This window comes from Homalodisca vitripennis, chromosome X (assembly GCF_021130785.1).
Source record: "Homalodisca vitripennis isolate AUS2020 chromosome X, UT_GWSS_2.1, whole genome shotgun sequence".
Classification (NCBI taxonomy): domain Eukaryota; kingdom Metazoa; phylum Arthropoda; class Insecta; order Hemiptera; family Cicadellidae; genus Homalodisca; species Homalodisca vitripennis.
The window spans coordinates 23,511,862-23,538,707 of NC_060215.1; the positions used below are offsets into that span (position 1 = coordinate 23,511,862).

Genomic DNA, 26,846 nt, shown 5'->3' on the forward strand with positions numbered 1-26,846 from the left:
TGCAGTAGATCTACTGCACGGCTGCCTCGCGCCAGGCGCGCATGACGTAGATCTAGTGCACAGCGCCATTGTTTAGTAACCCAGTCAGTATGCTCTCAGCACTCATCGTGTATGGTTGTCCGTTTAGCCGCTCGTGGGGACATACTTTTCCCGCGTTTTTGTGGTCACCGTTCTCAGTTAGCGTTTTGTGGTTAGTTTTTAGACTACTTCAAATTTTACCATTTTTATCGGAGACCATTCAATTAATTGAGGTGGTTTGGAGAGACTAAAACCACTACCAATTGTTCAATACAACCATTTTATGAAAGGCATGGACCACAGTGAGCAAATGATGGCATATTATCCTTGCGAAAAAGTGGAGAAAACAAAATGCCATTGTATGAATTCCATCTGGAGGTTATTGACAAGCTACTCCCTGACGTTGCCAAGCCTCCTCGACCTCTGAAGCGCCGCAGCGTCCCCCATGTACCCTCACGGATTACAGAAAAAGTGGCTTGTGGAAAGAGAAGTAAACAAAAGAGGTGCAGAGTTTGCTGTGCAAATGGCAGAAAAATACGTGATGTGGCAGTGTTTAGAATGTGATGGACAGCCTGGGTTGTGTGTCCCACATCGCTTTGACCACTTCCATGACTAATGAAGGGTACCTTGGGGAGGATGGTTGGGTTGTAAATAGTAGTTTTTAGTGTTTTTATCAATATATTTTTAGTTATACTAAGTGATTTGTTTCCAGTACTAATATAAACAATCGTTAGTGGTCTGTTTTTTCAAAAACAATAAGGAAAACGGTGCGCGCTTTGAAGAGAGACTGGCCCCAGGAGCGTGTGCGGTAGATCTACTGCACGTTTTCAAAATGGCGAAATTCGGCTCTTTTGGTGTTTGATGACCTTTCTGTACCAACCCGTGTCACAACAACTAAATTGGTAAGTGAATACTAATAAAAAAAATTAGCCTCCAGTAACATACATTACTTAATTTTTAGCAGCGAACATGTTAATTAACATTTTGCACTAACTGATATGTCGGACATTGAACTTTAGGTGAAATGCTGGGACGCTTGATTAATCGAGTTTACTGGCTATACAAATGGTCCGACTGCACCTAATTTGCGATAAACGCACTCTGAATAGTTGAATAGATTATAACAATGTAGTAATGTCTATACATTCTAAATACTCTAAAGATTTTTTTTTAGTAATGAATGCTGCAAAATCACTTTGTTTAACAGAGGTCATGTTAACTGGTCTTTGTATTGTTTCGGTTACTGACACTTTAAATAAAATGCTTTCATTACAATATTTATTCTGTTTTGTTTGGGTTCAATATTGTAAACTACATCACACATGGTGTATAGAAAATACTAATGTATACTTTGATTAAGTTAAAAATTAAATGTAAATAATAATATAGAGGTGTATTAAGGCATTTCTTTAACTGGGCATCAAAATGAATGATAAATATAAGATATAAAACAATGTTACGGATTTAATAAAGTGCTGATTAGAAGTACATTTTTAATCAATAACAAACAGTATTGGAGAAAAGAAAAAATAGGAATACAAAAATATAGCCTTTCTGAACTTACAAAAATATAGCCTTTCTGAACTCATCGAGTGTTACAGTTATATAATCATTCTGGTACCAACACCAGTACCAGCCCATAATCCTTTGCAATGATCGCATTGTCACGACAGCTCCAGTGGAATCTTCTACTTTCTCGTTGCAACAATCACGATGAAATGACAGGCAGACATTCATTGTAATAGTCATGTTGTCACAACAGTTCCAGTGGAACCTTTTTAATTTTTAGGTTCCATAACCTTTCCAGTTACTGAGTGTTACAAGGCAGTTCCATTTTCATTGACCCACCTCTAAGTGAAAGACATTATCACTTGTGAGGCGGAAAAGTTTTCATTTCTGCCTGTCTACCCGCAAGATATCTTGTAAACCAACTGACCTCCACACTTGAAATTGTGCTTGAGGGTTCATTGATATACGAAGAACACTGAGTTCGATGACAGTGCATGTCCCTCCATGGGGTTTGGCTGAGCGTTAGCAAATATTTTCACATTGGTTTTCTGGGTAGCCATGATGTCAACATAAAAATAGCAGAGTAAATAAATTTGTACATAAACTCAGTACACACATAAGAGATTCAAACATGTAACACAGTTACACATGTAGCCTAACTATCCAATACATACATCATTGACTTGGTGTGTAGATTTTTTTTCTAAAAACTTATATGAAAATCAATTTAATGAGCAAAAATGTGAATGTATCATATAGCAAGATATGTCAAGACAACAACATACGTAGACTTTAAATTTTGCAAGAAATTTGATCTCCACAAGAGTTGAGTTCTATAATGATGAGGTAATTTTTGTGTCAACATCTTTTTGGTATGATTGTCCACAGGACATCTCGAGAATGACATGAGCTATATATTTGAAATTTTTCATGAAACCTAAATGAAGGCTGCCAAAACACATGATGTTGCGTACTCCTACCTTCTAACTTTATAAGATTACAATTCAAAAATGTCGTTGAAAAATAAATACATAATATAGTAGTAAGTAAATATATAGACAGTAGCCTAACTATTGCATTTCTCGTAACCAATAGTCCAACCTATGTATATTGTTTTGTATAATATTAGATAATTTATGAAAAATTTCCCCTGAAATGCTGTTCTTGTTTGTGTTGCAATACTTCCTTGTATAATTATTTTTACTTTATAAATGTACATACCGTATTCACCATGATAGGCAGATTTTTTCAAATTAGACCAGGTTTTTACAACGTGAAAAATGCTTTTAAATTTCTGAATATGTCTCCTCTGAGTCTTATTAACATTTTAACCCTAGAACACTACCGTGTTTTGATATACCTTTGTTACTACCGATACGTAAATTTTACGTAGCATGTTTATTTTTGTTTTTTAGGTTATGTAAAGGTTTATTTTCATGCCTGTGTAATGTGTTTGTGTATTTTCTTGACTATGTGCTTACTTAAGGTGATGATGCGTGTGTTTAAGCGTGTGTGCGGGTGTGTAATGCGTGCATATGTGATACATGGTGTTTTCCTAACTTTATCTTCATATCTACAATGCCATAGTAACTCATCCTTTTCAAAAAGCCTACAAATTGTCTACTAACTCCAAGACTTTTATTTACCAAAAAACAACCTAAAATAGGTTTAGTTACTTATTTTACTATACACACTTATACGTAAAATATACGTATTTTTTATCAAGCAATACTACCGCTACGTAAAATTGACGCACGGCCTAAATAAAAATCAATATTGAGATAAGAAAAAGAACTACACACACCCTTACACTTCGGAGGACGAACAACCATTGATCAGTAGAAGCACTGCTCAAAGCTTAAACCGGAAGGTTGGGGGGAGAGGAGGTGTGACTATAAACATGACATATATACGTAAAATTTATGCACGGTAGTGTTCTAGGGTTAACTGTTACAACTGACAACCCACCTACTTCACAGCTTTCACGACTGGTATCAGAGATAAGAGCATGATGACATGTTCCTCCAAAGCATTCAATATACACTGGATGAAATAATATATTAGATGAATACTAGTTTCTACAATTTAATCAATAAGCTTTCTATGAATTTTCTATTTTTAAATGCAAGAGCTGATATAGTACTTCTAGCATGGGCTGTGTCGGTAGGCATGAAGACTAGCAAACTTTAATTCGATTGGTAATAATAAACGACAATCAGAAACCATACATTTTGCAAAATTATAAAACTGAACATAACATTATTTGCGCAGAAGTAGTTAATACTTCCACTTATACTATATGTACATACTAAAAGCACTGTACTTGGTTAATATCATCAATATCCAATTTCGTTGTAACACTATCAACATTGTCAGAAACAGTAGCTTACACAGCAAGAATTCTGTTCTTACATTTTTACATAGACCAATAATCATTACTATTCAAAATCAACAAAGGGTTAATAATGGATAAGTAACAATTATATAGCTTACTTACCTCCAAACACACTAGAACTTTTACTTCCAAGGTTTAGGACCATACTATGTTTCTTTTTGGGAGGACTGCTAAAGTTATCTTTCGAACTACAATTCTGAAAGAGCAAACATAAGCTTTAGTAAAGTAAACAAAAACAACAGTAACAACACTAGATGTATAGACAATTTCTTTATTTACAAATGATGAAGAAATGCAATGGCGTCAAATATTACATGGTTAGTTTTTATTGAGAGTATTGCTCTTCTCTTTTCCAGTTCAGGAACTCATCCATGGTGTAGAATGGACGGCTAGAGAGCCATTTGGTCAGTGCTGTCTTCAGTTTCTGTCCTTGTAGCATTTAGGCATTGTATAAAAATACCACAAAATAAAGTTATAAATTTTACATGTAGCAAAAAATGTTTAGTGTAATAACCATAATAAGAAATGTATTATCTCTTTGTATTCAAAAGCCCTTTGAGTTAAGATGATTCTTCTGATATCACTGTTATTAAACTTATCTGTTGTCAAAAGTCAGGTTTTATCACAATTGCGTCAAGATTAGTTTTTCCTAATGTTTCTAATTTTTTATGAGCACTTACTTGATAGTTTAAATGACAATGGTTATATAACTTGCAATTTAAAAATTGTTACTTCAAATAATAAATTTGATAGGAATGTGTTTAAATATTGTAGACTAGCCTATATTAAGAAGAGTTATTATGAAATATAGTGAACTGCCGATACAGGGTATGTCCATCAATTTCACAATAAATTGAAACACAATTCAGAGATATGTATATTCTCCATTGGAAGAGTATAATGTAGTTTGCATTCAGACCTTATCACTCTAATGAATTGAATTTAATACGATTGTAAGTGATATTTTATAATTTGAACTATAAGGTACATTGTTCCTCTAAAAGTTTAACAGATCTGGATATTCAATGGTCAATGGACAAGAAATTCTACGGTCAATAGAATGCTAATTCTTAGTATTTTACTGTTTTTACTAAATGTGGGCATTCATGTTAACTTCATAATTCTAGATTTCTCCAAAGTGTATACCTTAACAGAGAACAGAATTTAAAAAATAATCATGTTTTGTTCAAAAATTGTATAACTATACTATTTAAACTTTATGAGTAAACATAAAAAGTTCTTTATTTATCACCACAGAAGTTATAATGCATGTCAATGTGAGGTTCTGTATTTTAATCTTAAACGAGATTAGACAGATGTTTTGCACATAAGTGAATATATTCAGGGTGGCGCATATCAGTTTCCCCAGAAGAGAAATTTAAAGGCATTATAGGTTAACTGAATAAAAAACACTTTTAGGCAAGAAAATAAATTCATTATATGAAATTACTTACATATTACTATACAATGTTATAGCCGTTGTTTAAAATGTCCACCTTGATTTTGTATACACACTTCATACAACGACCGAGAACAGAATCACAAATTTTTAGCAATAAAGGTTTATCGTTATTATAAGTTTAAATGCATTTCTATTTAGGTTTCTGAGTTGTCAAGATTTTTCGGTTTTGAAGCATATACAGTCTCGTTTATACCCATACAGTGAAAAATCACATGGGGTCAGGTCTGGCGAGCGTGCAGGCCAATCAATTGTACCATGGCGACCTATCCATTCATTAAATGTGTTATTTAAAAAATCTCGAACTTGGGTACCAAAATTTGCTGGGGACATTTAAAATGCTTCCTGTGTTTTAAAATTTCTTATTCAACTTCCGCATATACTGTCGAGTGGGTATCACGACACCTGGATATTTACCACAAAATTCTTCAATTATTATAGCAGTATTTTTATTATGCTTCATCACAACTGGAGGATGTAAACTCATTGTTGGGTTGTAAACATTTTAAAACACATACAAATAAATAACAGATTCAAAGAGCACCACTTTACACTAGTCACTGAAACAGACTACAATGAACTTACTCCGTGTTGCTGCCAACTTAACATTGTTACCAACCTATCGAAACAAAATATCCCAATTTATGGGGAAACTGACATATGCGTCACCCTGTAGGTTCATATACGAAGAGATCATTTGAATGCCATGGCTATTATAACTACACAGAAGATTTGTTCAATCTTTGAGGTTGTTAATATCCCTCCCGACTCAGTTGGAAGAAAGCTATTAATTTCATAGCTAGAAAACGCCTGAAAGCTGTCTACTTCTCTTTATATTAACAAATTCAGTAACAAGAGGATTTATTTCATAAGTTGAATTGTAGACTTATTGTGACTTGTATTGTTTAATTCAGTTATAATAATTAATGTTTTGTTTTTATTAAGTGCAGGTTTTAGATTTAGTGTGCATAGAGTTGGTACACGACATGTTGTGATTCCTGAATTTAGCGTGTCACAATGCTCTGGTATGATTTATTTATTTTAACCTAGATTGTAGTTATGTGTAAAGTTAGTTATTTACATGAGGAAGAGATCAGATCGTAGATCTCGAAATGTAGTGTTACTAAGTTTTTGGTATCACTGAACGGTGGTAAATGTCCAGAAAACCCTGTTTCATAGTGATTGCTGCTAGAAACCAGAACATTGCACTCTAAGGATATAAATAGTAAATAGTACTGAAGAAAAATATTTTAAAGCAGGGAAGCCATTGCAAACCCATCATTAATTTTCAGAATCAGTTATTATTAATACCGAACAGAAATTCCCCTGGCCATCAGTGCAGGCTTCAATGGTGCCTTCCCGCACTTCTGGCGAAATAATAAAAACATCTCTCAAGATAGTACCCAAAAATCAAGCTCAGATCACATGAGCGCTTGTAGAGGTTATGTTTAACTTTGCTATTACGAACATATTTAAGATAACCTAGTCTTTGAAACCAACTAATATCGCATAACATTCCATAGTGTAATATTTCCATTCCTAGCCTCATTACTTGCACGAAACAGACATGGCAGTTACTGGTTACCGAGTAACCTAATACCAGAAAGACCTTATGAGAACACCAAATCATTCAGACCAGCTGTTTCTGAAATAAAAGTACGGTATCCTGGTAATAGATTACCACTGAATTACCTGTTACTGACACTAACACTGCCTATCTGTAATGGCAGCATGTACAATGGTTATGTACATGTTTTATTTGTGTCATAAACCCTTATCCTTCAAAATAGTACAAAATAAGTAAATGTTATACTGTTTCATTTGTTATATTTATAAATACAACAAAACCTAGATTGTTTTTTATTCACCATAAAATTATTAATTTTATACTTAATTTGAAATGCCTATAGCATATTTTGGTTTAAGTAGTTATATCAATGATTTTTTTACTCATGAATATCAATGAGGTAACAGTATATTAAGTGGCCACCAAAACAATCAAATGATGATCAATAGGCATATATTGGCTCAAAATGTTTTTATAAACACTGAGCAGTGTTTTAAATGGCTGCAAGAATCACTAATATACCATTAATTATGAAACATTAAAAATGGAAAAACAAACGTTACTGATTTATCAAAAGCCTATTTTGGACTAAAAACAAAAGGTTGTGACTATTTTATTATTAAACGCAGTACAACCTTCCTAGATCCATTAACTTATGCAAATATCCATACTATGGAATCAAATTGGAGAGCTACAAAGAAATCTTTAAAACCTGGTCTCAGAAATGAGTGCATTGCCGATCATCTTGAAGAATATATGTTTCAACGAGAGATTATGATTATTGGTGGTGATCCATTCGAGCATTTCTTAAATGCTATCAAACACATCTACCCTGTAAAGTAATAGTTAGTACTACGCAGCTCAAGAGTAGGCTACTTTAAATATATTTTAGTTATTTTATGTAATCTGAAATAAATACATTTCTTTTACATATAAAATGATAGCTTCTCTATATTAACATTTTTAAAACCTAAAATTCAGCATAATTGTTCAAAATTTATTCAAACGTGTTTGGAAATAAATTAAAAATTAAAAACATGTGTTTTGTTATTGACTAATGGCGGAAATTTTGACGTGTCTTCTTTGTTTTTTGTGATATATTTCCAACGGATCAACCATTACAAAAGCGAGCATAATAATTTATAATAATAATAATAAGTTAGTAACAATGACTAACACAAAACTAAAAAATAAATGAGGCGTATGGATAGTTGCCTTGTAATTATGTGTATGAGATACAACAAGCAGTCACGATTACCCTTAAAAATACATAAAGTAAGTAAATGTTATTGTTTTATTGTAATTATATATTATATTTTAATTTGTAAATTATATTAATATTTATACATTAATTTCTAAAATTGAAAACTATCAAAACTATTTTTGAAACGTCTATTATGTTATTTGGTCCGACATTTCGCATTTTGTTTTTTGGCATTTTTTTTTTTTTGCATTTTGCTTTCAGTCGTTTGGATTGTCATGAGTATCAATGATTCCATATCATTCGCTTTTCCTGGTGGCCACTTATTACACTGCAGCCACTGATGATTCGATATTATTGATCATTTGAGTATTGGAATGCTTATTATACTGCAGCCAGGTCTGCTATGTGATAGTGTCTAAGAACTAGTAGGCTAAATGTATTTAACAATTTGATATAATATACTGATTTGAGAGGTTAGGTTATAGGTCAATAGGAAATGTTGATTTTTCATAAAAACAACTCTAAAATAATCCACTCTAACATAAGATATTGATAATGACAAATAATATGAAATTTTATTTAGGCATCAAATATAATAATTACCAAATTGTAGTCACTGGATGTCGAAGAATAAGACCTAGACGATCCTTCCATTTCTCTTGAATTAAAATGTGAACTACATTATTTGTAGGTTACAATACAATTTGTAAATATTATTAAAAATGAACGGTAGTCACTGATACTTGAAGACACAAGTTAGTTTGAATTCTTCACCATCTTTAGAAAACAAATATATTCTAACAACAATAAATTTATTATCTGACACGGAACAAAATTTTTCACTTCCTCCTTGTTAGTTGTTTCCTCTCAAGATTTCAAGGCCAAACATTTGAATGTTATTCTCAAGGGTATGACCCAGTTATAATTAGATAACCTAAAATACTGAAAATATGTCGCTCATTTCAAACTAAGAGTACAAAAATTAGAATAGCACAAACAGATATTTATTTCTAGTGAGCTTTTTCCCATAAATAATTCAACACGTTACATATTATAGGCACAATATTCCTTCCACTTTGTAAAGAACATATATTATTGTACAACCATTTATATTCCTAATCCTTAGCGCTCACTCTTCAAGAATTGAATAGGAATGGAATTGACTTTGCTTGACGTTTTAACACATAACAAATAGACATTTGTTCCCACTGGGTGCATTCAAGAAACCCCATTAGCAATAACCACTGGTAGATAAATAGTCATTTATGTAACGTTTTTATAGTTTGTCGTGTACCATTTATTAGTACACTCATAGTAGCTGTGAGAGAGTTATTACTGTGTGTATTCTGGTGTATTTACGACTAATAAGTAGATTTATAGAGTAATATATTTATGTTAACGGTGTTTTATTTACCGTTTCCTAAGAACTACCAGTAATTACGATTGATTTTGGGTTGTGTCTTATCATAGGCCTCTGCATAAGAAAACCCCCCTAACATGTCCAATTTTACTGTTAATTTTAAATAATCACAGTTGAATAATTAATTGTTGACTAGAATAAACCATTATCTTTTTCAAATCAAAAATACGACTAAGCCGGATTTATTGTCAAATTGGCTAGCAGCTGGTGCATCATAATATAAAGATTCAACAATCTTCTCTGATACAGCAATTACCGTTGTGCAACTGTGCAAATTCCTAGAAGAATTATTACCTGCGAATGTAAAATTGCTTATAGAACGCCGCAATAATAATAGTATAATATGTTGTATTTCTGTACCGGCTCGTCAAAAACCGAAATATAAAAATAATTATTAATCTTTTACACAGAAATGGCCACAGTCATGTACGTACGCGTTTTGAGGGACATGATGCGTACCCTTATTTGCACTGATATCTACAAAGTAACTGTTAGGAAGAACCTAAATACGAGATTAAAAAATACAGTAAAGTGTAGTGTCCGTCCACTTGTGGCTGTTTATAATATGCAGGTCATTTTTTAATCATTAGCGATATGTAAATATGAAAATTTCAAGTTTCTATTGCCACATTTCAAGGATATTTTGTTACAAATATACTCAAACTTGTTTTACTGAGGAACGTTATTGATTTTCCATGCATTCCATCAATCTGCTTACAGCCAACTTTGATACGAGTGGTAAGGGAATAACAAATTAATTTCCCACTTTAAAGATTGATTTAGAAATGCAGTAAGTTTCCTACCTGACGATGTCATTAAATTCATACAGTACTGGTTTGTACCGGCAATAAATCATCTGATTATTATATTTCATACAAGTCATATTTTTGCTATAGATGTATCACATACTACTGCGTTTATGTTTTGTCTCTAATTTAACTTTACATTTCAAAAATTATTATATTTTTCTGGTAATTTATTTGATGATTTAGTGGATTCAATGGATTATTCAATTCAGAAAATAAAAAGTTCCAGGTGGACAAGCTTTTTTTCTATGAAAAAATCCGATGTTTTGTATATATGATGGCTGAGGGAGTCAAAACTGTAAAAGGCACAGGCATGCGCCGCACGTTCCCCAAATGTACTGCATTGTTGTTCTGAGGGGGGTTAAAAACAGCATTGCGGACTGTTTGTGTGGAGCTAAAATTGATTAGGGTTGAGCTCGCGGCTCAGTATTAGAATTGTCGATTATGCGTTATTGCACTTTTATCTGAACAATATTAGTTATGTATGATTTAGCGTTATAAAACGTAAATTACTGTGTGGTACCGAAACATTCTGCAGTACGTGGGCTTGCAGACTGGATCAATAAGTGACAAGCTCCAGATGTCACTTACTTGTATTCCAGTTTTTGAATTTCCTGATTGCCGTTAATAGGTCGATTCATAGCCACAGTTCCTGAAATGAAATAAGAAGATTATGCAGCTTATATAAAAGTGAGTAAAAATTTAGCCTTTTGGAATTATATGCGATTATTCGTGTTGTATTGCAGAAACGGTTTGAGACAAAATCGTAATTCGTGTATCTTTGTCTTACCGTGAGTTATTATGTTCTTTTCAAAAATATTTCTAACACGAGCTTTGTAGGTAAATGGTGTACGTTTGATTATCCTAGAAACGTTCTTCCTAATATATTTTGTATTATTGAAAATCTAGAACACTCCTCATTAAGAATAAACCCACTGAGTATATGATTGATACTGATTTTATATATTATATATTAGATTGAAAAATGTATGAAACACAGAGTAATTAGATTGTTCAAACTTTAAAAATAAAACTTTTCATAGCAATTTATAACTTAAAAATACTTTCTAATATACCGTACCTTGTGAGGGGGGAATTTTGTAAGGAGTCAATGGAAAATATTAACTGCCAGAATAGGTCAAGTTACTTATAATTTAGAGTTTATCAAGTGTTTACAGTTAACTTATGTGTAATAAACCAAATTCGGAGAAGTGTAAAAAAAGGATATAGCTTCAGTTTTTAACATCAAATACTGAATGTGTCTCATCAATTTGTGACCACAATTTACCATACAAATTAATTTAGTATGGACAAGCTAAAAATATTATGTCACTTAGAAATACCAAAATATTTTTCAGAAGACTCAATTGTGACATAATATTTTAGCCCTTCTAACCCTAAATTCACATCAGATTTTTGTTGAACTGTCACCTAATTTAATATCTAATGCTCAAAAGCTTAAATTTGTACTTTTTCGAGCCTCTATGTCTTTTTATCATATTGATCTTCCCATCTGTTTAAAAACTTAAAAATTATTTGCGACTTGGCCTATGCACACAATCAAGATTTTCCACCTATCTCTTTAGCCATTTAAGCCACCCATATGCAAAGTGTCTAAATTTAACCTTATTTTCACCGCAGGTTTTAGCAAAACACCTTATATAAGTATTAGAAAATAAAAATGAATAAATACCACTGGTATGGTTACTTATAAAACAAAGGAAAAATTTCTTTTAGCGAGGCTCCCACTCAGCCCTACATCTTACCGTTGTTTCCGTACTGTTACTATATCACTGTACCATGCAAGAATCAGCCTCACAGTCACTGTCACAACTAATATGTTATATTCACACTCCTTAAAAAATCACCCACTGTATTATAAAAACAAATCTAAGTTGTAAAAATATTTGCAATTCTAGTACATTTAATTACCGTGTCACTGAATCCAAATAAAAAGGCAAAAAAATGGACCTCTCATACAGAAGGTCCATCTCTCACATTTCCTAGGAACCTCCTCCCCCCCCCCCACTCGAGGAAATATATAGTGAACATGCAGAACTCTATAGTAAAATAAGTACACCATAGTACAAAAAAATGAAAAAAAGGGGAAGTCAAAATGCCTTTTGCACTCCATTCCAACCAGGAAATTTCCAAATTATGAAAGAAAATAATTGCTCCCTATACTATACAGCAGTGTCGTATTCAAGATGGCTTCAAACCAAGAGTCTTTGTTGCTGAAAATTGAGCAATCCACATCACAGCAGATCCTGAGTTCCTGTTAGTTTTGAACAGCATATATGTTTAGAGAAGATTAGCATGAAATCTATGAGAATCCCGAGATCCTCCACTATGTGCTTTGCTTTGGTCCTATGGCTGCTAATCTTAAAAGTAAAGAACTAAAGATTAGTTTTATGAGTTTATACTTATACAACTAACTACCTACCTATGACTGTTTTACTACGGTTCAGGGAAAATTGATCAATTCAGTCCATACTATAGCAGAATTAATGGCTGATTATAGGAGTAAATGGTCTAACGATTGGAAGAGAAATCCCTGTATCACCAGCATAAAGCTGGACTTCACAGTTCAGTATAAGTGCAATGTGACTAATTAACAGTAAGAAAAACAAAGGACCCAAATCAAAGACTTGAGACAATCTGTAACTAAAATATAGTAAAATATAGTAAATATAGTAATTAAAAAATAAAATAAAATACAGTCTATCAAATCTCATACTACATGTCCTTTGTGCAAGATACGATTTTATAAAGAAAATGTCAGGGTATAATCAAAATGTCAGATGCTTTTTTAAAAAAAAGATGATTTTAAAGAATGTCACTATCTGATTTGGATACATTTTACAATCTCAAGTTCCTCTTGCAATTCCTCTACATAAAAAATTTGATGCACAGAAATAAGGTCCTCTCTAAGCCTTTTGAACAGCTCAATGGCATGAACAAAAACGTATCAATATTCACAGGTGGAACCCAAGGAGAACCCCTCCCAAACCAGGTAATATATTTCCAGAAGTTTAGTTGGTTTAAACTTCCTGCATTGAACAGTGATCCAGTTCTTTTTTTACCTCTCTTCTCAAGCAATTATATGAACAGAAACATATCAATATTCACAGCTGGAACCCAGGGAGAACCTTTCCCAAACCAGTTAATATATCCAGAAGTTTAGTTGGTTTAAACTTCCTGCATTGAACAGTGATCCAGTTCTTTTTTTACCTCTCTTCTCAAGCAATTATATGAACAGAAACATATCAATATTCACAGCTGGAACCCAGGGAGAACCTTTCCCAAACCAGTTAATATATTTCCAGAAGTTTAGTTTGTTTAAACTTCCTGCATTGAACAGTGATCCAGTTCTTCTTTTATATCTCTTCTCAAGTCAGAATACTTTACATAATCATCTTTAACTCCAGACCTATTAAATTTTTATTAACAGAATCCTTCTGTTTAAACAAATTGATCAATCAATTTGAATATCTGAAAAATGTCTCTTATATAGGTATAAATATCTAGGGAAAGAAATTGTTATCAGTCCAGTTATAAGATAAATATTGCTGGTATAAACCAGAGTATTCACCGGATGAATAGTATTGTAATATTCCAAACCAGATAGAATTCTTCACAACTGGCACCATGCTCCCTGTATATTCATGGGCACTTAATTTTAGCTATGCTCTCAACACACAGTCAACAGTTCCCGAAAGACCTTCAAGAGAAATAGTTTGCTTTCCAGTATAGTCTTTTTGTAACTGTCCCTGGTAGCTTCTTAGGTTACCATATCATATTATCGCTCCAGGGGATCCAGTTTATTCCATAGTTAAGGCAGAGCACTTACTTGTTAACAAATAATCATCTCATTTTATCATGAAGTAAATTGATGTGCAGGTATGATTTCGGGGTTAGAACTTTAAATCATCTGATGAAATAATTTTTCCTGGGTTTGAATGAACCTGAAGCATTTTTTGTGTCAGAAATATCAGCTGGGATGTAGGGTAAATGCTTCAGTTCATTGACCAAGGTCTTCATGTTCATTCAATTTAGCTGGCTTTGCTACATCTAATCAAATTTTTTTAAATTGAATATCAGACTATTTAAGGATGTTAGTCATTCATTCTCTGGTGATCTTGTAAATGGCAAAGAAGCTCAGATAATGGCATTGGCAGAAGTATTTTTATAACAGTAGTGATAAAATCCACTGAATCTGCTACTAGGTCTTTCAGCCATGTCATAGACTGGTTTCATACTGCAGAGTGAAGTTTTGTTCCTAGACATAGGGATGCTCGGAACATTTACTTCACTTGAAACTCTTGGCTTTTTAGCTCTGTGAACAAGAGGCATTTGATTGCTCATGATTGTTACTAGAACTGCAGACAAGCATCTTTTACATAGATATCACCCTTACACATAGTAAAGGACTTGGTTAAAAGTGGCATGTTCAATTTACCACCAAAATAAATACCAAACAAGAAAACAAAAGTAAATCTGGGGAGTCGTAGTAATAGTAAAACACAGAAGTGAACCTTACCATGTATATACTAAAACTAAATTATAAACTGGACAGGGCAAGAAATAAGTCTCAGTAGTTCTCTAATGGTACCTCATGCTCCAAACATCACTGTTTCCGTTGCTTAAAGTAGATTTTGAAGTAATTTTTGAAACCATAAACAATTATTTAGTTGCATTTTGTTGAGTCATCGCAAGACCTTGTTGAAGCAATTTTAAAATTGAGGTATTTTCAGTAGTTGATTTTTTTGTTACTTTATGGAATAAAAAAGCAACAAAGTGAAATATGATGAATGGAGGAGCTGTGAGATCTTTTAAATTGGATGTTTAACCAAAAATATGGGCTCTGTGCGTTATCATAATGGAATAATACTTTCCACTTGGATGCATCCATAGCCTTTCAAGACAAGTGATATATTGTAATCAACATAAAACTGTAAGGTAGTATTCTGTACTGACTGTTTTATCCATAAGAAAAGGGGTAAATAATCCATTATAACGATTTTCTATGGTCAGTAATCTCTTAAAAAACTTTATTGAGGACCTCTTACAATTATTAGTTCCCTAGATAGCACTTCCACTGTGCACAAACTATTGAAATGGGCTCTTAATTCTTCATAACTCCTTTTTTCAAAAAGTGTGTGAACATGGTTTTTTAGATCAATGCTTTTCATGTCATGTTCTATTTTAGCTCTTATTGTACTAAATTCATATTTTGACTTTTGATTTTCGAGTGTGTTTTGATGAATATTGCCCTATCAATGATGTCAACTCTACATAATGTGGGTATCAAATCCATTTAACAAAGAAATTCATCGGAACATTGAAGAGGGCTAACTGGTTGAATTCCAGACAGATATTCGTTAAGTACTGGATTGAAAACTAATTACTTGCTAAAGTTTTGGTGGAACATCGAAAAAAGGAACCTGCAAATTGCCAGGAAAGCGCTGCTTGCGTTAATACATTTTGCTAATTCCTTCTTTTTTGAGGTGGGCTTCTCAGCTGTAGCAGTCATGAAATCAAAATACAGACCAAACTTAAAAAGAAGCGTGAGTTGCAGTTTTGAACATCAGTCCAGATTTTGATGTCCTAATTAAAGGAAAGAGAAAATCTCATCCTTCCCATAGACAATTAGCAAATATATCTCATTGGCTTTTGTGAAACTTTGAATGAATATTCCGAACTGTGATGAATTTGAGTAGATATAATCTGACTAGCTAAACTGTAAATTTTATGAAGCAATCACTGTATTATTACAATAATATTTCAAATGTTAAACACTGTACTTTACTTACTTACCTCTATATATTTGCTTGCACTACTCTAGGTCTGACAATAATATAATAATAGTGTTTTCTTTAAAATTCAGTAATAGTTTTATGTAATTTATTAAAAACACGGTATTTACTTGATATTTTTATGATGCCTAATTTACATTAGGCATACAGGCAAATATTTTACCGGTGTGAATTAATTATTATGTGACAATACACAATACTTTATTGTTATTCTTGATCGATTCTATTGAGATGACCTGAGGGGGTGGGGTTCCGCGGAAAGTAGTACAGACCTTAAGGGAGTCTTGGGTTCAAAGAGTTTGGGAAACTGACATTCTAACCAAACCACTAACACATTCTATCATGAATTATTATTGATTTAGTCAATTTATACATTACATTAATATTATTTAAATACAACAGCTAAAGTCTGGTTCATCCTTTTTAAAACATGTTTTGGGGGGAAGGGACTAAAATCATTTAGGTTATCAGTGCCATATTAAAATATATATAAAAAATACCTGCAAAATATTTGGGGAGAATGGACAGGCAGAGTTCTACCCTAAACCATATTAGAAAAATAATAATCCTGCAATAGTATTTTATAAATTCGTGCGAGAGTACACTTTTACTAATAACTTTAGTAATAAACCAATACAACAGACTACAGAACATAATGGAAATCATACCAATCAATTCACTTTACCACATTTGTTACCATGTCACAAGATAAAATGTTAAGTTAATGTCATATATGATTCTACTTTTGTACTCAGCTTCTTTGCAGATTGTTTATTCTGTGATTTTCTCTCTACCATAATGGTTACCTATAAGAACAATGTACAGATATTAGAATTTTATTTGTATCTTCTACTTTGACTGACTGAACTCAAAATCAATTTTAGGAAGACTCAATCAGGTCTTTAATAAATTAAAGTGTGTGTACTTGTGATGTATGATCAGTAAAAACTGAAATAAAAACAAATTTATTACTAAACTTTATTTATAAAACAAATATGATCTCTTTCTGCACAAAACAAAATAGAAAAAAACTTATGCCAAACATAACAATAGACAATATACAAATTTCTCAATTAACTAACACTAAATTTTTAGGATTACTTCTAGACGAGAACTTAACTTGGAACGAACATATTTTGGCTTTGCAAAAAAAGATTTCTTCCGGATTGTTTGCTCTTAAAACCATGTCAGAATATTGCTCAACTGAAATTTTGAAAACCATTTATTATGCCCACATACATTCTCATATAAACTTTGGTGTTGTGTTGTACGGGGCCACTAGTAATTCAAATCTGTTAAGCATTCTTCAACTTCAAAAAAAAATAATCATGAACTTAAAGGATGGGGAATCTGTGAAAGAGTATTTTTCAAAATTAGGAATTTTAACTATTTACGGAATGTATATACTGGAAACTGTTATGATGGTTAGATCAAATTTTGACAAATTACCCCGATTGGGGTCAAATCACAACTACTTTACTAGAAATAGAAATCAATTGGCAGTACATAAACATGCATTGGAATTTCATTATAAAAAACCTAGCTCGGCAGGTATTAAATTTATAAACCAAGTCCCTAGGAATTTATTTAACATAGAAAATGATTTATTGTTTAAAAAACATTTTAAAAGATTTTTGACAGATAAGGCTTTGTATTCATTTGGAGAATATATGGACACATAGGATATAATAAAATAAAAAATGTAAGATGATTCCATTCCTTATTTGTATAAATTCAAATGTAATTGTACAAATAATATGAATAAAGTTAATTTGAATTTGAATTTGAATTGATATAGGATTAATAAATTTGAATCAGTTAATTATATCCTATCCTTACTTTAAATCTGGGACAAAAACTGCTGAAATTTGTGATCAATGACAGGTCTGGGACAGTTGATGTGTTTTATTGAGTAATCGATTTATACTTTACTGCCAGCATTGGCTTTATTGTTATAAATGTGGTAATATAATTATCACTGACATATGTAGAAATAGAATTAGATTTTTTAAATCCAGAGTCAATGTTACTTGTTTGGTTATTATGTCTTGCATGTGCAAAACTTTGAAATTTGCCTGCTGAAACCCATTTCAAAAGTGTTCCTAAAGAGGATAACCACTCAGTTAGGATTAGGAGATTAGTTATTTCGTGTTATTCATTACAAAATAACAGATAGGGACATACTCTCATGTGCGTTACTAGGTGATGGTGGATTTAGTAACTTCTTCAAGTGTTTAGAAACAGTTGTACCTAATACACAATATTACAAATTGAAGACACAAATTTATATCCCCCGCCCTAATGAGGTATAAACAATGGGTTTTGGGTCTTGATTTGGTCCCCAAATTCGAATCGAGAACAGGCCACTAGACAGAATGATGTACTTCAGATATATAATGGGTGTGAGGGAAAACCTTGTTTTTAGTACAACACATTTTGAAACCTAGTCAACTAAACAAAGAGCTATGTTTTTAGAGATGATTATTATTTGACATATTGTAAACATAAAGACTCAATTATTTTAAATTCCTCACTTCAAAATATGTTTTGTTCAAATTTTTAACCAAATAAATTCTCTATACTTATTCCAGTATCGGTTCATATGTTCATTATAAGTATCCTAAATTAAATTTTGAGGGTTCTATTTTATATCCATTATTGAATCAATAAAATATTTATTGAGAATATTAGGTTCTATATATAAAATAGCTTGTTCGTTATACACCCGCTATTTTTTCTAATAGCATTTCGGACTGATCTGCATTTTATGATAAACTCTATGTTATTTAAGACCCATATTCTTCTTCTTATTTGTACCCCTTATTAGTTTATTAAAGAACACATGTTTGACAAATTGGAGAAACATTGACCTAGTGTTTGCACAAAACCTTACCTACTAATCTTAACTGTATAACCATTTAACATAATTTAAAGTATCCGCTTAAATAAAAAAGAATTATAACATCTGAAATGTTTTTCTTAGTTTTATAAGATGTCAAGTGTTTAGTTATAAGTAACCAAATTTGATATGAAATATATTTGTTGACATTTATAAAAAAAATCTTTTAGGTAAGGAATTAAATAGAAAAAGCATTTTATTTAGATTTAATTTCTTAGAGTTAAAAAAATGTTTCAATAAAATGTATTATTTAAAGAAAAACATTAAGGTGGCACTGTGTTACTTAAAATACTATGAATACTAACGCTAAAACTAAAATACTCATACTAAAACTAAAAGTTAAGGAAGCTGTGCCTTTTTTCTTAAGTAAAATAATTTAAGTAATAAAATACAACGGTTGAGTAAAATGCATTAAATAAAATTCGTCTTTTAGAAAATTATAAAGTAATTTATTTATACTGTAGTTTATTTTTAGAGACATATTCATTGATAATAGTAACAGTTTTATAACGTGATTATTATAAAATATGTTATAAGTTTTATTACTCCAAACTGTTTGTATTAAATAATGTTTATCGCAATAAATAAATCGCTTGGAGAACGTTTTATGTTTTAATTGCATTCAAAAATACTTCTTCTAATTATTAAATAAAAGATATCCAACTGAATATTTCCGTCTTTTCTTTTCAACAGTGGAATAGAATATCCCAACAATTTATCTCCCCTTCCCCTATTTTATTTTTAGCGACGCTCTTATCGGTATCTATTGCAAAGGAGCTAGATAAGTTCTTGCGGTCCCCAGCTTTATGCCTAATTGGTTCCAGGAGATAAGGACTACAAGGTCAAAGAGAAGAAGATTGCGTATTAATTACATTTAAACGCACAGGTGGTGTAAACGTGTTTTAGTCTACATTAAAAAAATTATTCAGTGTTCACGAAATTTAAAAACTTTATTTGAACGTATAAATGAAATAAATTAGAACAAACTTTTGTACGCAACACTTAACTCTTTTAATACGACTTTTCATACAGTAACCCAATGTTCATACAACTTTCATTACGTAACCACCCACAGTCTACAGTTGATGTTTAAATAATATTTTATATGTAACGAAATTTGAAAAAAAACGCACAGTTCCAACGAAAACTGAAGTCTAGTCGGCGATCTCATTTACAGTGGTCGGCAAAGCTTGGTAAGCTCATTTACTCGGTAAACTCAAGCTAATATAGACGATAGCGGTTGAGACGCTTCTGCAAGTCACAGTTTCTTTTAGTAAGGCGTACAAAGCACATGATTATTTAACGTAGTTTTGTCTTATTTATGTTTTGCGTGTATTTATTCTATTTTTGTATTTATCATCATGATCTTTTAATCTGAGTTACTTTTTTCAACTTTCCCCAAGTTTCTCTGAGTTGACTAAAATGTCCGGTGAACGTTGCTCGTGATTAGACATATTTCGTACCTGTGCCCGGCCCCACATGATATTTTAATGGACAACATTTTATTTATAAACTATTGGCTACTTAATTAATTTAATATATTATTGAATCAACGTTATATTTTTTAGAAGCAAGAAGACAACAGACAGGACCATGCCGCTGGACTGATAGCAACAAGGACAATGCTCTGGTATATTCAGATCCCAGGTAAATTTAATCCATTCCATTGTAATTCTAGTGGCATTCAGCCAGTATTTATATGGACTGTGTTTGTGTTTAAAAACAGTATTAACTTTAACATTTGCGTTAATCTTTGTACTAATTATTGAATACGAATAAGAAGCGTTATCGTGTTATCAGTGTTGAACCGTGAACTCAGAATAAAATTTAAAACTTTTAGTTGATATGTAAATTTAAAATGTTCACACGCGAAATATTTTAAAGAATATGATGGATAAGAGGGATGCGCTATTTCTATCAGTGTCCCAAAATAGTCTACGGCTTCGGGTCTCCAGCTGCCAGCGTGGGCTTGCTTTTGTGTTTAGTGCAGTTCGTTATACAACTATTTTCAGTGGTCAATAAGTTCTGTGGTGACTTGTGGAGACTGGTGCTCGCGCAACCCGCCTCTGGTATCTTATTGTGTCTGTTCCAGTCGGGTCAGGAGTATTAAATCTGCCAGGAGCACATTGAGTCGATTGCAGAGTAGTGAACATAAACAGATATTGCCGCGAGCCTGTGGTAACATTGATCCAAATGTTTTTGAAATATGTAACAGTATAATTTGTTGGTTAAACCAGTGTCACTAGTCCATTATGTTTAAGCCTAGCCGAACAAAATTAGCACTGTGTTTGTTTAGTACGTATACTTCACAAGTTACCTGCCGTAACACTGTATTAATTGGTGTAATGCAAGGTGTTTCAAATAAACAAATTAAACATGAACAAATTTAAAAATAATGTTTATCAATGAAAATTCATTCAATGTCCATATTGTTTATGTGCCTGATTCTAGTTTGGTTTTGACATTGTGTTTGAACTTAAAAACTGAACTGTTTACTACAATGGTCAACCTCAATCACATTTACCCCAAGTTTCATAATTAAAAATTTTAAAGCATTCTCTTAATTCATGAAATAAAGAGCACAATTTCAACTGGGTTAGACTAGGGCATAGTGAACTTCAAGTGAGTTAGTCCTGTTTTTGAGGTTAGAGAAATATATACATGAAAAAGTTAAAAATATATACGGTACTGAAGAAATTGCAGAATAATTTTAATTTTAAAATCTGAGTTTTTCACTTTGGTGCTTCAAATTGGAATTTTTAATTGAAATTTGTTTCAAAATCATAGAAAGATACTTGGATAAACTGTTAGGATAAAGATTTTTTTCTTGTTTGATTTATGTTTTGTTTTGTATTCCTTCTCTCACATACATTTATGTTCTACATAAGGCATCTTTTTGCGGGATTATATCACTATATCAGTGACATTAAAATACTTTTAGAGAAAAAAGGTCACAATTCATTGGCCAATTTTTCATTGACCTTTCGAGGAATCAGACCTATCAATTAGAGCTCCTAAGCTATGGTGAAGAAGGGATCTTTTACATTTTCAGGAAACATATTAGACATGTTAAGCCATTCATTCTTCTTGTTTATTTGAACCTTTAATTACAGATTAGTTTATTAAACAAATATAAAGTATAAACGTAACTTTACACACTTTAATTGTAATTTTGTTCTTTCATAAAAAATTATGTATTTGTGTATCCATATCCCTAAAAACTTTCTGCAAATATTATGGAAAAGATTTCCTTTTTTGAACTTTTTACTAGATATAAATGATGACATCAACTAATTTAAAAGTTCACACACATATACATATATTTTTTGTTAAGATCAGTATTTTTGTTGTATTACTTTCCATACTAGAAATTATTTGTTCGTTTCAGAGCTCAGTGTATTAGGTATTTTATTGTTTTGCTGATTGCTTTATAATTCTGTAGGAAATGTTTACTGGTGTATTTAAAAAACGATGATAATAAAAAATACCCTTTATACACTAAAGCATTTTATCATATGTGAAGGTAAATGACAAATGGAAAAATATGGAAAATGATACTTGTAAATGGCTAGGCAATGTGTATAAATACATAAAGGTCTTACATGACATGACTAACCCCCAGTCATACACAGTATATCACCTTGGAACAAACAAGCCAATTTAAAAAATAATTTAGTTGTATATATCATCTTTATATCTCGTTGTAGCTATATTCAGTTGTCTCTCTCCACTGATTGAATTGACAAATTGATACAACTAAATTGCCACTTATGTATGATACAACTTTTCTGTTATGTATAGCATAGGATACAGACAATGCTCTATATTTACCTCTAGTATTTGCACTAAGACAGGCGTCAGATGAGGAAAGCTAGACTCTACTCTGTTCTTTTGGCCTAATATTCAGTGACATGTGGCCCGGGCTATATATTTGTAGTTATCATTCAAAGAATACACAGGGTAATAATATTTACGTCCTTTAAAGTTTGTTATTGATGATGGAAGGTTTAAAAGGATAACAGTATTTCGGACATTTGCCATCGTTATATGTTACAAAAGATATAATGAACGTTTCGAGGATTGGAATCCATCCTCTTTGTCAGGTGGGGGTGGTATTAATACATAGAAAAATAAAGAACACAAAAAAAAAGGGTTCAAGCGTACCCAAAAGCTGCTTGGAGTCCAGTCCAGACAGGCTACAGTGGGATACTACCAAGAATGTTGATGGTAGTATCCCACTGTAGCCGGTAGCTCTTTCATCGGTACCGCATATTGTCGTCTGAAACAGTTGGACAGGAAGGCGATGGTCAGGAGGGGGAAGGGGTTAAGGCAAGCCACGTCCAGCCCTAAGCGGATAATGCGGATCGCTTGTTTTTGCAGCATGAACTCTCATGAATTGCCAAAACATAAATGTCTGAGGACAATTTGGACAATGTGATTATTCCAAGTCAACTCTCGATCTAGGTATATTCCCAGGAATTTTGAGCAGTAGACTTCTTCCACCATGGTGCCAGCCAACATAACAGCTTGCTCGTCATGCCTGTCTACTGATCGTAAAGCAAAATCTATAAAATTGGATTTTACAGAATTTGTCTAAAGATTGAGGCTGTTGAAATGTTGGACGCATTTGTTGATCTCAACAAAAGTCAGCTGTTCCAGAATCAAATTTGATTTGCTAGTAAAACAGAGTCGTGTCATCAGCATACTGAAAAAGTCTTCTATGCAGAACTGATGAACCTACGTCATTGACATAGATCAGGAAGAGAATTGTACTGAGGATTGAGCCCTGTGGGACAACATAATCAGGTAAATCGATTCAGATAATTTGTTTGAGATATGGACAATTTGAGTTCTGTGGCTTAAAAATTACCTGAGCCACAGGCACGCCTCGGATGCCATGAGATTCAAGTTTGTGAAGCATTGTATCATGGTCAACGCAGTCGAATCCTTTCGATAAGTCTAGGAACACACTCAATGTGGGATCCTGACATTCTACCATATCGACTAGAATTACAACAGCGTCTATTGTCGACTTACCCTTCAAAGCCAAACTGGTTTTCAGATAGCTGGTTGTGCTTAATCAATAATTAAAGTGTTCTTACCAAGAAAAGTTTTTAGAATATTTTGCTCAAAACTGGCAAAATTGAGACAGGTGGGGATCGTCTTTCTTGAATATTGGGCTTACTTTCGTGGTTTTTAGGAGTAAGGGAAAAACTCCTTGTTCAAAAGAGAAATTTTCTAATTGGGTTAATGGTCTCACAATATGCTTTTTATTAGACATTTTTTTATTAACCACATCGACAATAAATTTAAATTATTTGATTTTTTTGTTGGGAGCTTCTGAATTATTTTTTCAAGCTCTTCCTTAAAGACAGGTGCCAGTGCCATGGAGGCTACTCGACACTGCCTCTGTTTTTGGATTCCTGGTGGGGGTGATGGGCAAGGGCCTTGCTTATAAGCAACAGATCCGAAGAATCCATTAAGGCTATTTGCTACCTCAACCGTGTCCTCCACAAGTCTGTCACCATTATTAATTTGATTTGTTTGATGCATGATTTTTTTATTGTTAATGATGTCATAAGCAGTTTTAGAAATATTTTTTGAAGATATAATTGATTTAGAAACATCATATGTCTTTGCCGCTTGGACCACTTTACTGTAAATTAGATTGTAATTACAAAAAAAAGAAAAATGCTTGAATTCTTCAGTGTAGGATGTTTTCTGAGTTTATGAGAAAAACTAGTTTTTCTATAGAATACTAAAATTCTTTTAGTGATCCATTTGTTGTTTACCTTTTTAGGACAAACTTGCATGCTTTTGAGAAGACAGTACATGTTAACATGAAAGTTTAGTGTATCACTGAATATTTTAAAATGCTGTTCTACTGAAAGACTTGACTCTTGGAATTTAAAAGTTTTGTTTGGAAAGGGAAGTTTTGAGGAGAGTGATGTTGCCTGGCCTTAAGTCTCTTATTGTTTTAGTGATTTTGGGCTCCCTCTTGATTTTTACTCTGCTAAATATAGCCTCTTCGCCGTAGTGGTCCGAGATGGCTGTATTGACCGTGGACACTGCAATATTTGGGAGATTGGAGTTGATATTGTCGTTTGTTGACTGTGGCACACACGTTGGAGTTTTGACTAACAACTCAAGGATTCATAACTTTAACAAGTTGACAAATCGTTTGGTGGAAGAATGATTACTGTCCATCGCATTGATGTTGAAATTGCACATTAGGATATAATCCTGTTGTTGGCTAGTCAAATCCATCAGTAGGACTTCAAAATTTGTAAAGAAATGTTCCTCATTGCCATTGCCAGGGAGACCTGTATTTTCTGATGGCGGTCAATTTAGATCGGTTTGAATTGAATTTGATCCTAGCTGTTTCAAAAACTTTTACAATAGTTTTAACGAATGAAAAGGGAGTAAAAGTGAAATTTTTTGTTACAAAATGGCGACTCCTCCTCCTTTGGAAAGTTGTTGGCAATATGAAATGGTCAATGTGAAATTTGGAATTTGGTATAGGTCGATGTTCTTGTCGTTAAAACCACTCTTAGTTATAACAAGTGCATCTGTTTTCATTTCTTCACACATCAATTGAATTTCATCAAGCTTATTAGTGGCAGATTGGACATTTTGGTGAACCAGTCGGATTTGAACCTGATTGAGAAATTTTTAATTCTTGTGTATTTGCTGTTAATACCTCCCACACATGACAAAGAGGATAGATTCAAACTCTCAAACCTTGTGTTATACCTTTTGTAACATATAATGGTGGCAAATTTACGAAATCCTGTTATTTTGTCTTTTATGTATTACCTCCTACTCAGCTTTCATCCCACTTTACATTACACAAAGAATTGTACAAAGTACAGAAATCATGAATACCCTGTCCTTTTCAAACTCATTAAATGAAGAGTTTAGTAGATACATTTCATTTTAAACAATAGTATGAAATGAATACAAAATGTAATGATAATTTGGTGTGAATATGTAAGAAAAGCACATAAAATTGTAGAATTAATTTATAAATAAAAACATAAGCTTATTTAGTTCACTTTTACTAAAAGTAATATTTTTATTGCTTTTTTAAGAGATTTTTCTGATTTCATTATAAAAAAATTGTATGAAATTAATGATACAGTTGCTGTGTTAAAATGTAACATGCAATAAATGAACCTTTTAAAATGTTATAGGCAATTAAAAGTCATAATATATTTCATTGGTTAATGCTACGATAACAAATTTGAAGAACTACTGACTTTCTCAGTTTCTGTTTTGGGATTTTTCTATCCCGGATCTAGTTCTGGCTGGCAATAAATATATATGGTAACTGGTACCTGTTGATCATTACTATGATGTTCTTGGGTCTTGGTAAGTATAATTTGGTTACTACAATGTGGTTGTGCAATTAATCTTTTCAGATTAATGTATTCTATTAGAGCTCTTATTTTCTTTCTGCTTTACTAATTCAAATGGAGAAAAATATTAATTAACATGAGTTTGGAATATGAAATCTCAAGAACAGTTGATCCAGTTTCTTCGAGTTATGTGGTATTTAAAATAATATTACAAGGTGATGATAAAAATTTATGTTCGTCCATAAAAAGTTCATGATTATATAGATTTTGTTGATAATATCTGGTTTTTTTCTTTACTTGAAGTTGCTTTTTTCTTATTTTATTGTTTTAAAATTTGTTCATTGTACTAAGGTTATCCAGAACACAATAGATTATTTTATCATCCTTATTGTAAA

General features: G+C 32.2%; 2 protein-coding genes across 8 annotated transcripts in view; one reads left to right on the plus strand and one right to left on the minus strand.

Moving 5' to 3' along the window:
• Window positions 1–9,380, minus strand: part of LOC124368781 (cyclic AMP-dependent transcription factor ATF-2) — a 43,106-nt gene extending 33,726 nt beyond the window's left edge. Inside the window, exons 1-2 of the mRNA XM_046826140.1 lie at window positions 8,756–9,380; window positions 4,025–4,118 (exon numbers count right to left, since the gene is read on the minus strand). Of these exons, the coding sequence (XP_046682096.1) occupies window positions 4,025–4,118; window positions 8,756–8,806 (145 nt within the window). The 5' untranslated portion in view covers window positions 8,807–9,380. The remainder of the gene's footprint in view (window positions 1–4,024; window positions 4,119–8,755) is intronic.
• A 1,322-nt stretch (window positions 9,381–10,702) lies between these two features.
• LOC124368782 (protein quiver) overlaps window positions 10,703–26,846 on the plus strand; it is a 45,815-nt gene continuing 29,671 nt past the window's right edge. For 2 of the 7 annotated variants that reach the window (XM_046826143.1, XM_046826146.1), the window contains exons 1-2: window positions 10,703–11,068; window positions 20,665–20,740. In XM_046826143.1, the coding sequence (XP_046682099.1) occupies window positions 20,716–20,740 (25 nt within the window). In that variant the 5' untranslated portion in view covers window positions 10,703–11,068; window positions 20,665–20,715. Of the gene's footprint in view, window positions 11,069–20,661; window positions 20,741–20,774; window positions 21,272–24,394; window positions 26,465–26,846 lie in introns of those variants that run through there. The other 5 variants (XM_046826145.1, XM_046826149.1, XM_046826142.1 and 2 more) reach the window with 4 other exon arrangements.